The 13,352-nt window shown below is 38.8% G+C and overlaps 1 protein-coding gene across 1 annotated transcript; it reads right to left on the bottom strand.

Annotated features, from left to right (window-relative positions):
- LOC121021194 (olfactory receptor 51I2-like) lies at nt 1-948 on the bottom strand. The gene is given in 1 exon segment (XM_040461425.1): nt 1-948. A coding segment is annotated over 1 exon segment (948 nt).
- Nucleotides 949-13,352: the final 12,404 nt, after the last annotated feature.

Below are 13,352 nucleotides of genomic sequence, written 5' to 3'. Positions count from 1 at the left end.
TCAGGATTTAACCCTAAAGAGCATCTTGAGGAGCCTGCGACGTATCTCCTTTGTCTTAATGGAGTAGATGATAGGATTGAGCATGGGAGGCACAAAGAGGTAGAGAATAGACATGAGGATATAGACAGCATGGGGCAGGCCAGCACCAAAACGATGCACAATGGACACACTTACCATGGGCACATAGAAGATGAGCACAGCTAGGATGTGGGACACACATGTGTTCAGTGTCTTGATGCGCTTTTCTCCGGAGGCAATGGCAAGCACTGATCGCAAGATTAGTACATAGGAGATGAGAATGAGTGCAGAGTCCAGGCCAAAGGTGAATAGCACAATGGACAGCCCATAGTGGCTATTGAGGGAGACATCAGTACATGCCAGCTTAATCATATCCACATGAAGGCAGTAGCCATGGGAGAGGATGTTCTGGGAGTGGCAGAAGGGGAGTCTGTGCAGCAGCAGTGGGAAGACAAGGATAAGGGCAAAGCTTCGGAGGACAGCACACAGTCCCATTGCCACAATTCAGGCATTAGTGAGCACTGTAGCATAGCGCAGTGGGTGGCAGATGGCAACATAGCGATCGAAGCTCATAGCCAGAAGGATGCCAGACTCTGTCCAAGAGAAGAGGTGGATGAAAAACATTTGGGCCAAGCAGGCATTAAAGGCAATCACCCTGGCAAGGAAGCAGAGGGCAGCCAGCATGGTCAGCAATGTGGAAAAGGACACTCCCAAGTCATTGACTGAAAGTAGAGATAAAAAGTAGTACATGGGCTGGTGCAAGCTCTGCTCCTCCTTAACAATGAGGAGGATCAGGGTGTTTCCCACAATGGAGATGGTGTAGAGCAGCAGAAGAGGGAAGGATAGCCAGGATTCCATGGTTTCCATTCCTGGGAAGCCCGTCAAGATAAAGGTGGGAGCATGAGAGGCATTGATTTTGAAGTTACCCATGAGAAGCTGGCTACATGTGTTATCAGCCAGAACAACTGTGTCTAAGACTACTATTGTTCCTAGGGAGGAAAAACAACACAAAAGTTTATAAACTGTGATTGCACATAGATTTTATTCCTAAAATACACTGATATTGGGGCACCTGGGTGGCTCAGTCAGTTAAGCGTCCAACTCTTGATTTCAGGTCATGATCTCATAGTTCATCAGATCGAGCCCCATATCAGGCTTTATGCTGACAGAATGAAGCCTGCTTTGGATTTTCTCTCTCCCTCTCTCTATCCCTCACCCATGTGCATGCATGCATTCTCTCTCTCAAAATAAATAAATAAATAAATAAATAAATAAATAAATAAAAGGATGGATTGGGAGGATGAGGAGGAGGTCATGAAATGCTAGCCATCAACAGAAAGACTTCTTTCTTAGACATCTTTCAGAAAGACTAGATTAAGACTCTTCTTCAGGGTGGTTGACTAGCTCATTAAGTGTCATTGGCAACCCTCTGGACACCTTCAATGTGGCCATTATAACAGCTGTCCTTCAAATGCCTCAACTTTCATAGCCATGATCTTAGCTAACCCCCAAGAGATGTTCACACTTACATCCAGTCTGACAGATGAGGAACCAAGTGATCAAGAAAGGAAAGAGAATTAGTCCAGATTTTCTTGGGAGGCAGTTACATGGCTGGAACTAAAATTCACTAATCCAATTTCTACCTGAGGAACTTACGTGGTCTACAGTCCCACATTTAATACTGGAAGAGTCCATTCAGGACCCCTGGAAAATCAAAATATCTCAAGAGGCATTGGAGAATACTAGTTAAGAATATGGTGCCAGAACATCCTGGGTTTGAGTCCAGTGACATTAGGTAAATTTCTTAAACTCTCTTCTCCTGTGTCTTTACTTTCAAGACAGGAATAAAAGAAAGTTGCCCTATGGATATGGATACATGCATATGTAAGACAGAAAGAGAGAAACAGACAGACGAAGAGAGAGAGAGAACTTGGACTTGAAATAGGTCCTGCCCACAGTGAGCATTACATAAGTACTGCTATTATTGTTATTATTTAAAAGTTATTATTTTAATAGCATGTTTAGATGGAAAATAAATCGCACATCGTGCTTTCCAAAAACACAAAAGTCATTGAATGTGTTTATATTAAACTTAAATTTGTATTTTTAAATCGCTTGTTATCACATAATAGATCATGGTACAGACAAGCAGAAGTAAATTGCAAAAGGTTGAAAATTAAGCAAAAAAAATTATAACACTGAAAACATTCTATCCATTACCTTATTTTTTCCTATGAGTTATTAAGGAATAGCATTCTTTCATTTCCATAACAGACCATTGTGTTTCATCTCAGAGACAGCCAAAGTTCAATAGGGAGTAGAAAATGCGAAACACTGCCTGACATCAGCCCAAGTGAGATTGTGAGGAGAGGTGATAAAGGAGTATTAATTTTACATCTTCCCTTTTGGTCTCCTGCATTGTGGAATTTCAAAAAAAAAAAAAACATTTAGGGAGGGAGTTACATTTAAGAATATTTCATAATAATATTCTAAAGTATGTCCAGAGAACCTTGCATACCCTGTAATAAGTGGCTTTACCTGCTGTTTTTGGAATTTATTTTTTCTAATTAAAAATAATTGTTTATTTCTGAGAGAGAGACTGAGTGTGAGTGGGGGAGAGGTAGTGAAAGAAGGAGACACAGAATCCAAAGCGGGCTCCAAGCTCTGAGCTGTCAGCACAGAACCCAATGCAGGGCTCAAACCCATGAACTATGAGATCATGACCTGAGCCAAAATTGGCCGCTTAACCAACTGAGCCACCCAGGCACCCCTGGTTTTGGAATTTAGGTGTTAGATGCCTTCTACTTCTCATGGATGGTTCCTAACCCTTGAGTGGAATTATTCACCATTGAGTAATTTATTATTTATGTAAACTTTGGGGGGAAATTTGCTTTAGCCCTGCCATAGTGCACATATTATATCAATGAACAATCAAATTATAAATCAGAGAGAAATTCCCTGCTAGATGGATAAGGGTCTGAGACAAAGCTTCAGAGAACTACTGCTGAGGACGGGGATGCTGAACAGCAGCACTGGACTTGAAGAGGGAGGATGATGGAGCAGATAAGCCCTGGGAAACCTGTACAGTGCAATGAGCTCCCATTAGTACCACACAAAGAAACTGACTGAGGATTTTAGAGGAGATAGTCTTAAGGAGATGCATGGGTCACTCTCTTCTTGAGCACCCACCCCTGGATTTCATCCCATCATGCCACATGTTCCACTATAAGGAAGTCTAAATTGTCCCAAGTAAAAGACTACTCCTGGATAGGGTCAGTTTTAGTACCTCCTTCCTGTCCTAATTAGAGATGATAGAGTTCAGCTGAATGTTCTATTCTGTTCTTTATCTTCTCAGTGTTCAGACAAAGCAAAAAGTGAGGCAGAAGATTAAGACAGAAATGATAACTTGACAAAGAGAGAAGAATTGAAGAACAGAAAGAGACAGAAAGGAGGGGATAAAAAATACAGAGGAAATAATATGGAAATGGGAGAGTCAAGTGAAGGAAAGAGGGTGTCAAACATAGGGAGACAGTGACTAGAACATTAAAGATGGAGAGGAAGAAAGAAGACAAATAAGGCCAAGAACACCTCTTAAGAACACTGAGAACATTACAAGGTGATGCCTCAGCAGCTCCATGAGGGTGGGCTGGGTTTTCCCCAAGCTAGACCAAGGATGTAGAAGGCCCTAGCCACACCACATTTCACGGGAGCTGCCTGCCAGGCTCTGGGAAGTGGAGGGGCTATGGGAAGCCATTCATATCCCCCAGTCAAACCCAGCTGGGAATAGATTCCTCACAGGGGATCCTAGCGGACTCTGCTTGCTGTCTATTCCATGGATGATCCAGACCTGTTTGTGAAGATCAAGGCTCTCAGACTCTTCTCCTAGCTGAGCAGGGCTTACCTGCCCCCACACCATGTCTTCATGGCTCCTGAGATCCTCTTAAGGATGAGTTTTAAGGCACCTCTGGCATATGAGGAGTGTGAATACCAGGGGACCCAGTGACTGCAAACAGTAAGCTAAGAATATAACTCATTCTTCCTTATCTTCAGCTCCAGAATTTCTTTTCCCCACACCATGTCCCTACCCTAAGGCTCTCTTCTTAGGGGACTTTCAGAAACCAGAATGTAAGGTTGGCTTGGGTCATTGGTGACAGAAAAACAATAATCATCAAGGATACTGGGTGTTTACAATGTTCCCTAAACTCCTTCAAGAGCTCTATGAGCATTGTCTCTTTCTATCCTAGCAACCACATTTAGATGGAAATGTTCACTTCTCATTTTACAGATGAGAAACATGATGCCAAGGGGGTTAAATTAAGTCCAAAATTATATCACTGAGTGGCAGAGCTACATCCATAGACTGTTCATTTATTCACTTAACATTTTCAGAAAACCTAAAAAAATTTATCCAGCAATGACCCTAAAACATGCATCATATGCCTGCTAATCACTATCATCTTTATCTTTTTCCCCATTTATCCTATCTTTCATATTTGATTGCCTTTCTTGCGTTTGTCTTTCTTTGTCTTTATGCAAACTCCCTCAAAAATAACTAGAGAAAACAAGAGAGGAAAAAAGGATAAAGGAAACAAAAATTATTCTCTCTCATCCTATGACTGTAAATGTCTGGCTTTCCCATAAGACCACTAGCTAATATCTGGGAGACAAGCCTGACTCCTTCCTCAGTACCCCCCAAACCAAACCCAGGGCTTGTATTTGCTATATGCATGACATAACACCTATGGTATCACATATACAGCGAGTCCCAGGCAGTTGAACCTTTAAGTTTCAAAGATTACTTGATTCTCTGATTTCTTTTTTAAAATTTTGCTATTAATATATAATTCACATCTTTTTTTTTTTAATTTTTTTTTTCAACGTTTATTTATTTTGGGGACAGAGAGAGACAGAGCATGAACAGGGAAGGGGCAGAGAGAGAGGGAGACACAGAATTGGAAACAGGCTCCAGGCTCCGAGCCATCAGCCCAGAGCCCGACGCGGGGCTCGAACTCACGGAGCGCGAGATCGTGACCTGGCTGAAGTCGGACGCCTAACCGACTGCGCCACCCAGGCGCCCCTATAATTCACATCTTAAAAAATTCAGTTTTTAAGTATATAAATCAGTGATCTTTAGTGTATCTGCAAAGTTGTACAGTCATCACCAACATCAAATCACAGAATGTTTTCATCACTCTGAAAAGAAACTTCCTGGCCATTAGCAGTCACTCCCCATTCTCATCTACCCTAGCCCCTGACAACAACTAATCCATTTTCTGTTGCTTTGAACATTTCTGAACATTTTATCTAAATATAATCAAATGTGCTGCTTTTCATGTCTGGCTTCTTTCATTTAGCATGTTTTCAAGGTTCATTATATATCAGTACTTAATGTCTGATAAAATTTCCATTGTATAAAATATACCACATTTTATTTGTGTAATAGTCACATGATGGGTATTTGGATTGTTCTCATTTTGAGGCTGCAAATAATACTTCTTTGAATATTAATGTATAAGCTTTATTATAGAAATATATCTTTGGTTCTTTGGAGCATGTAGCCAAGAATAAAATTGCTGACTCACTTGGTAACTCTATGTTCACCTGTTTGAAGAAAAGCCAAAAGGTTTTCCAAAGTGGCTTCACCAATTTACATTTCATCAGCAATGTTTGAGGATTCCAGTTTCTCCACATCTTTGCCAACTTTGTTATTTTCTGTTTTGTTTTGTTTTGTTTTGTTTTCCTAATAGGAATGCAATGGTATCTCATAGCAGTCTTAATTTGCATTTCCCAAATGACCGATGAAGCTCAACTTCATACCATGTGCTTATTGGTGTGCTTACCATGTGCTATTTGTATGTCTGTTTTTGCAGAAATGTCTACTCAAATCATTTGCTTATTTTTAAACTAGTTTATTTGACTTTTTGTTGTTGAGTTGTAAGAGATCTTTATATATTTTGGATATGAAACTATTGTTAGATATATGATTTGCAAATTTTTTTTCCACTTTCTTCGCAGTGTCCTTAAAAGCACAAAAGGTTTGTTTTTTGTTAAGTCCAATTTATCTATTTTTTCTTTGGTTTCTTGTCCTTCTCATGTTATACCAAAACAACCATTGTCTAATACATCTGAGTTTTCTTCTAAAGGTATTACAGTTTTATAATTTCTCAGCTTTTTGCCTAAGATCAAGTGTAAAGGTGTTGAGAGTTTTACACCTTACATGTAGACCTTTTATCTATTTGAATCAATTTTTTTACATGTTTATTTATTTTGAAGAAGAGAGTATGAGTGGAGGAGGGGCAGAGAGAGAGAAAGAGAGAGAATCCCAAGTAGGCTCCATGCTCAGCACAGAGCCTGACACGGGGCTCAATCTCACAACTGTGAGATCATGACCGAAGCCAAAATCAAGAGTCAGGTATTCAACTGACTGAGCAGCCCAGGTGCCCCAGAGTTAATTTTTTAAAATTTTGAGTTAATTTTTGTATATAAGTTGAGAGAAGGGTCCAACTTCAGTCTTTCTCATGTAGATATTCAATTATCCCACCAACATTTGTTGAAAAAAAAAGTATTATTTACCCATTAAACAGTCTTAGTATCATTGTTGAAAATTCATTGACCATAGATGTATGGGTTTACTTCTGAACTGTCAGTTTTCTTCCATTAGCCTGTATGTTTACCCCTTACATTGGTATCATACTGTCTCAAATAATCTAGATTTGCAAAAGAGAGAACAGACAGCATGGAAATCTGAGATACTGTTTCCGGTCAGTAAAAGGATTTTGGAGAATATTCAGGCATGGACAATAAGAATCAAAGGGATCTTCTGATTTCACTGAGGAAGGACAGGCAAAGGCCCACTATATTCTCCTCCAGCTTTCTTAATAAGGGCACTGACATTATCAGCCACGGCCTAACCATTTCTATGCATCGTTAACTATTTTCTCTCAACTGTGTTGTCCAATTAGTTGTCAAATCTTATAACATTTCTTCAAATTGCTTTGCCATTTCATTGATACCATATCTGCCTAAGAGTAGACCTTCAACACCTGAATTCCCAAAACAGACTTCTACTGGCCCCTGCACCAAATCTGCCAGCACTCAGCCATTCCTTCCCTCTATTGACAGTGACTTTTAAAACCCAAATTTCCTGCTTAAACTCTTCAAAATAGACAGACCTCCCTTATTTTAAAAACTAAACAATGACGGAATTGGTCTTAACTTATCTCTACTTCTTCTGACCTATTTGCTTTTTAGCTGGAATAGTTAATCCCTTCTATTCCTCAAGTCTTACAAGGAGAAGTGCACTTTCTATGGCTTGGGGTGAGTGGATGCACCGTGACCTACTAATGGACGTGTTCATGGGCCACCACCTCTTCTCACTGTCTCTTCTTTCTTGTTCCTCATGAACTCCATAATGGATTATATTTTAGTAATGTCACACTACAAAACTGTGCTTGCAAGGTCACCACTGACCTCAACATTGCTAAATACAATGGACTCTCAGTATAGAGATTGATACAGTTGACTTCACTTCTTTCTTGATTTTTTTTCTCCTTTCTTGGACCAGTAAGTTCTCTCTTCCCTGATCTTCCACCTATCTTTATGTCTCTCTCTTCAATTTCTTTTATAAACAGCTCTCCTTCTATTTTCTCCTAAATATTAACATTATCCACGGTTCTTTCCCAAGCTAGCTCAGTTTTGACTCCACATGATCTCTCTGAATGTTCTTGGAAGAAAAACCAGATTTCCATTATTTTTGAAACATGCTGATCAACTAATCTGTATCTTCTGCTTTCATTTATTTCTTGTTTTCCAACTGACTACTTGGCACCTTTAATTGTCCGTTTCATAGGAACTTTAAGATAAAAATGCCCAAAATATGAATATAATTTTTTTTCTTCTTAGATTGATTTTTTCAGCGAGTGGCAGAAATTCAGTAGCTAAGTCAGAAATCTAGCTATCATTCCACACATTCTTTCTTTCATGCGTTCTTTATGTCTGTTTACGTAGGCAAAAAATTCTAAATATCCTACCACTTAGGATAAGTGGTAAAGCAAGCTCTAAAAGAGAAGTGGGTGTTTGAAATGGCAGGTAAAAAGGATGAAAGAGAAAATTAACTATTAGAATAGTTGCTTAGTAAAGCTGAAGTGTAAGGCCGTGTGTTAATTGGTTTATATTCGTGATTTTTTTTCTAGTGTTAAGCAGTCCTAGAGCTAACATCAGGGAAACTAGATACAAAGATTGATCCAGGATAGATACCAAGGAGCTAGTTTGATGGAAGAACAAAGCCTAAATTGCCAGAAAAAAAATCTCTGATAGAAAGATCAGTTTTTATGATATTGATTTTAACTTTGTCAGAATTATGATTACAAACTTACCTGTAAACATTCAGTCAACTGAAAACCAAATTGCAATTGCAATTTCTTTCTTTCTCATGTTCTTCTCTGGTGTATTACCCCTCCTGAGCAGCAAGTAGAACAGTTTCAATAACTGACTCAGAGCAACCCACTTTATTCATTAAATCACCACATATTGCCAAGGATTTACTTTCCCTGCCTTATATATATTTATTTTAAGAATAATATGTGGCTTTAGATTATAATATTTTGGAAGTATCTGGAAGTTCTAAGATTAAATATATTGTTAGGCTCTGACGAAAGAAGTCATTAGATGCAGACTGGAAGCTGGAAGAAGGGTAGGGGTGTACTTTTCCTGTTAGCTTTCTGCTCCTGTAATTGTCACCCAAGCAACTGCTTTATCCTTCGCAACAGCAGTTGATTCTAACATAAGCAGCTGGTTCCAGTTTGTGGGCGGTTTTCCCCCCACTCTTACCTCCAAACAGTTTTGTGCTATAACTTATATATACCAGCGCCATCTCTTGGTGGCCCATTCTTAGAAGTCTGGGCCCCAGCCTTCTGGGCAGTGTCCTTTAAACTTCTATAACCAGAATCTTCTTTCTCACAGAATAAATTGATTACAGCAGTTACCAAATCCCTATCAAGTCAGTGTGCCCTGCAATTCAAACTTCTTCCATCCATAACTATTTATATAAAAACAAGAGTTCTCAGAGCTTAATTTTATAAAAATTAAATGGAGATAACTAAGGGTGAAACTTGTCTCATATCATCATTATTGATTTTTGAATATATGAATTCATTGAAGGAAAAACAAGAAAAACCCCATCAATCTTTTTTTCTTAATTTTATTTTTTATTTTTTTAAATTTACATACAAATTAGTTAGCATATAGTGAAACAATGATTTCAGGAGTAGATTCCTTAGTGCCCCTTACCCATTTAGCCCATCCCCCTTCCCACAACCCCTCCAGTAACCCTCAGTTTATTCTCCATATTTATGAGTCTCTCCTGTTTTGTCCCCATCCCTGTTTTTATATTATTTTTGTTTCCCTTCCTTTATGTTCATCTGTTTTGTCTCTTAAAGTCCTCATATGAGTGAAGTCATATGATTTTTGTCCTTCTCTGACTGACTAATTTCACTTAGCATAATACCCTCCAGTTCCATCCACATAGTTGCAAATGGCAAGATTTCATTCTTTTTGATTGCCGAGTAATACTCATTGCATATATATATATGCAATGGCTATTGTTGATAGTACTGCTATAAACATGGGGGTGCATGTGTCCCTTCGAAATAGCACACCTGTATCCCGTAAATAAATGCCTGGTAGTGCAATTGCTGGGTCATAGGGTAGTTCTATTTTTAGTTTTTTGAGGAACTTCCATACTGTTTTCCAGAGTGGCTGCACCAGCTTGCATTCTCACCAACAATGCAAAAGAGATCCTCTTTCTCCGCATCCTCACCAACATCCATCGTTGGCGGACTTGTTAATGTTAGCCATTCTGCAGGTGTAAGGTGATATCTTGTTGTGGTTTCGATTTTCCTTTCCCTGAAGATGAGTGATGTTGAACATTTTTTCATGTGTTGGTTGGCCATCTGGATGTCTTCCCTGGAGAAGTGTCTATTCATGTCTATTCATGTCATGCATTTCTTCACTGGATTATTTGGTTTTTGGGTGTTGAGTTTGAAAAGTTCTTTATAGATTTTGGATACTAACCCTTTATCTGATATGTCATTTGCAAATACCTTCTCCCATTCTGTCGGTTACCTTTTAGTTTTGCTGATTGTTTCCTTCGCTGTGCCTAAGCTTTTTATTTTGATGAGGTCCAAGTAGTTCATTTTTGCTTTTGTTTCCCTTGCCTCCGGAGACGTGTTGAGTAAAAGTTGCTGCGGCCAAGTTCAAAGAGGTTTTTGCCTGCTTTCTCCTCGAGGATTTTGATGGCTTCCTATCTTACATTTAGGCCTTTCATCCATTTTTATTTTATTTTTGTGTATGGTATCAGAAAGTGTCCAGAAAACCCCATCAATCTTATTAAAAACTTGATTTTCGAAAAGAATTGGTGTATGTTTAATAATTTATGAAATTAAAGTTTCTTTATATGGCTTTATTAATGTATAATTAAAATAATTGCAATTATCAAACATTTTAATACTCAAAGCCAAATGATTAAAGAAAATAAAATTAATCATTACAATTTGCATACATATTTTTATTGCAAACAATGATGAAAGAGTGAATATCACAGGGTTTTTAAGCTTAAAAATTAATATGTAGGAAAATGGACCAACTTCAAGGAGACAAAGCAACAATGTTAAATTTGTGACAGTTATTGAAACCTTGTTCATGTATTTTTAAGTGGATAATAAAGGTCCACTTTATTGGGTCCCTTTAGTGGTCCACTTTAAAGTGGGGAAGAAAGTTTCAAGGCTATTTAGATTCCATAGGACTTATAAGACTAAAGTGATATTTTTATCTTAAAAATGTCAATATTTACACTATACTGAACATCATATCTTTTTCTAGTGCTTAAGTATTAAATGACAATTCTTAGATGTCAACTTGATATTTTTGAGGGAGCATATACTATTTCAAAATTCTTTTGGCAAGTTCCCAGGCAAAGATTTTTGAAGACCACTGGTTTGTATTAACATGAGAGGAAATAAGCATGAACAAAGCAAAAGAATGCAGTACTCTGAAGTCTTTGGGGGGAAGGAATCTTTGGTGTGAAGGTTTGATGGATGGCTGATGTCAAAGGATCTGGGGGGATTTGGCTAAAGAAGTGATCGCTCCACTTCCAGGCAAGCTTCGTGGGTGTGAAACCTGCACAGTAGCATAAGGCCCACACTTAGAAGGGTCTGGTGTTTGTTTAATATTCTGCTTCCATGTTGTTAAAATTATTAATATTTAATTTTTAAACATATTAAGGCTAATGAGACAACAGAGCAGGAGCATCTCCACTGCCATTTCTTACCACTGTATTTACATATAACATTCGTGATGCCCTGTCTACATAGAATACCGTGGACCACGATACATGGAAATTCAGTGAAATACACAAAATTAAGGGAAAGCAGAGAAAAGGAAAGAACGGAGGATATAAGAGAAGAGAAGGGAAAAGAAACATAAAACCTACTAGGTTTTATTTCCACTTTCCTTGAGAATATCCTACGGAAAATATTCTGTCCTCATGCCTTAATCTTTGTTTTCCAACCACTCCTTATTTTCTCCCTAGGAATAAACACCACGGATCAAATCTCTAGAGCAAGCAGCTTTGGGATTTCATAACTGAGCATCACAGAGAGTCCGTAAATAGCCTCACTTACCAAATCCCTTAATCAGAGGAGGCTGGAACTCAAAACTATGCTGAAGATACTCAACAGGCTCACAAAACTGAGGACAGATCAGACTTTTGAACTCAGTTTCCACACTCAGCCCCCTTTACCCTCCAAATCACGTCCATACAACCTGCACAAGAACACAGCTTTCACATCCCTAAACAACCCACTGCCTTCAGGCATACGACACCTGCACAAGCTATTGCTCTACCACATACTCTCCCACATAGCCCCACACTCACATGTGACACCCATCACAAAGCTCCAGGCTCAGCATGCTCACCTTGTGAACACATGGCCCTCGACACAGGTATGTTTTTGAAATCACATTCTAGAAAAAGATTATGCTCAGAGAAAGAACTCAGAGTTTAATGATAAAAGCCTAGGTCTCCAAGGCATCATGGTGATCCACAGCCAAGGCTGAGTGGGGCAAATTTGGGAGAGTTCTCCCATTCCACCCAAAGTAGTGCTCCAGTTCAATGTCTTTTTCACGTTGTTTCCCTGGGCAGGGGGTGGGGGGCGGAAACGTTGCTTGGACCTCATCTTTCTGGTACTCACATAGAATACCAGAGTATCTCACAAAACAGCAGCTTCCTTACAGTAATCTTTGGAAATCTCCCTTTGCTAGCAAGAATAGGCTGGGAAGGTGGGGCAGGAGAAGGTGGTAGTGACTCCAGCTTTCCACTTTCCACAGTTTTCTCCGGTACTGGCTGGACTTCCATCAGTGGAAGTCCCCAGTCAAATAAGAAGGGCTTTCATTGTATCTGTCTTTTAGAAATCCAGAAATGAGTAAAATGATTACAGCATCAAATATTAATATTAGAGCGTCTGGCAAGAAAAATAAAGGAATTCAAATATTGGCCAAATAAATGGACAGCCAAGTGATGTGAAAATATCCAACTTTGAATCATGAGATGTGAGACATAATTTCAGTCCTGATAGTAATTTGCTTTGTGATCTGGATTACATCAGTTTATTTCTCTGAACGTGGATTTTCCCTTGGTAAAACAGGTATGATAGGTATGATACTTTTTATCACTCCAGTATGTGGCTACAGGAAAAAGAGCTTGCACAAAGGGGGAGGACATTATTTTTGGTGTCCAACGTTTTAATCCCATATACTTAACACCTTCTCACCCACAAAAATGTGAGATAGGTAAGGCAGGTGGTCTCATTTCCAACAGATGAATGAAAAAAAATGAATCTTAAATTATTGTGGGACTATCCAATGCTGAACATGAATATGCAGAAGACCTGGGACTAGGATTCCAGACTCATTGGTTTTCATAACTGGAGACTGCTTAGAGGAGGGAAAAGATTTTTTTTCTCAAGGTTGTGCATCATTATTTGACAAATTAGGACTAAAGTTTAGGAATCCAGGTGCCTTACATAGCGCTCTTAGGTATGATTGGGGCTTGGAATGTGGATATCAAAACATGATTTTGAGTAAAGAAAATAGCAGATGGAAGAAATAGATTGTATGAGACATATTATTTTAAGATTTGGAAAAAATTAAAAACAATATATGTTTTTCTCAACGTAAACAAAATTGTGTCACAGAAAGGTTACCATTTTAGGTGATGAACCAAATATATGAAGGCATTCCATCACCCCTTGGATACAGCCCTTTGTTTGCCAAGCAGA

Source organism: Herpailurus yagouaroundi, unplaced genomic scaffold (assembly GCF_014898765.1).
Source record: "Herpailurus yagouaroundi ecotype Mexico unplaced genomic scaffold, PumYag 255, whole genome shotgun sequence".
NCBI lineage: Eukaryota > Metazoa > Chordata > Mammalia > Carnivora > Felidae > Herpailurus > Herpailurus yagouaroundi.
The sequence above is the reverse complement of the archived record's forward strand: the minus strand, read 5'-3'. Positions and strand labels throughout refer to the sequence as shown.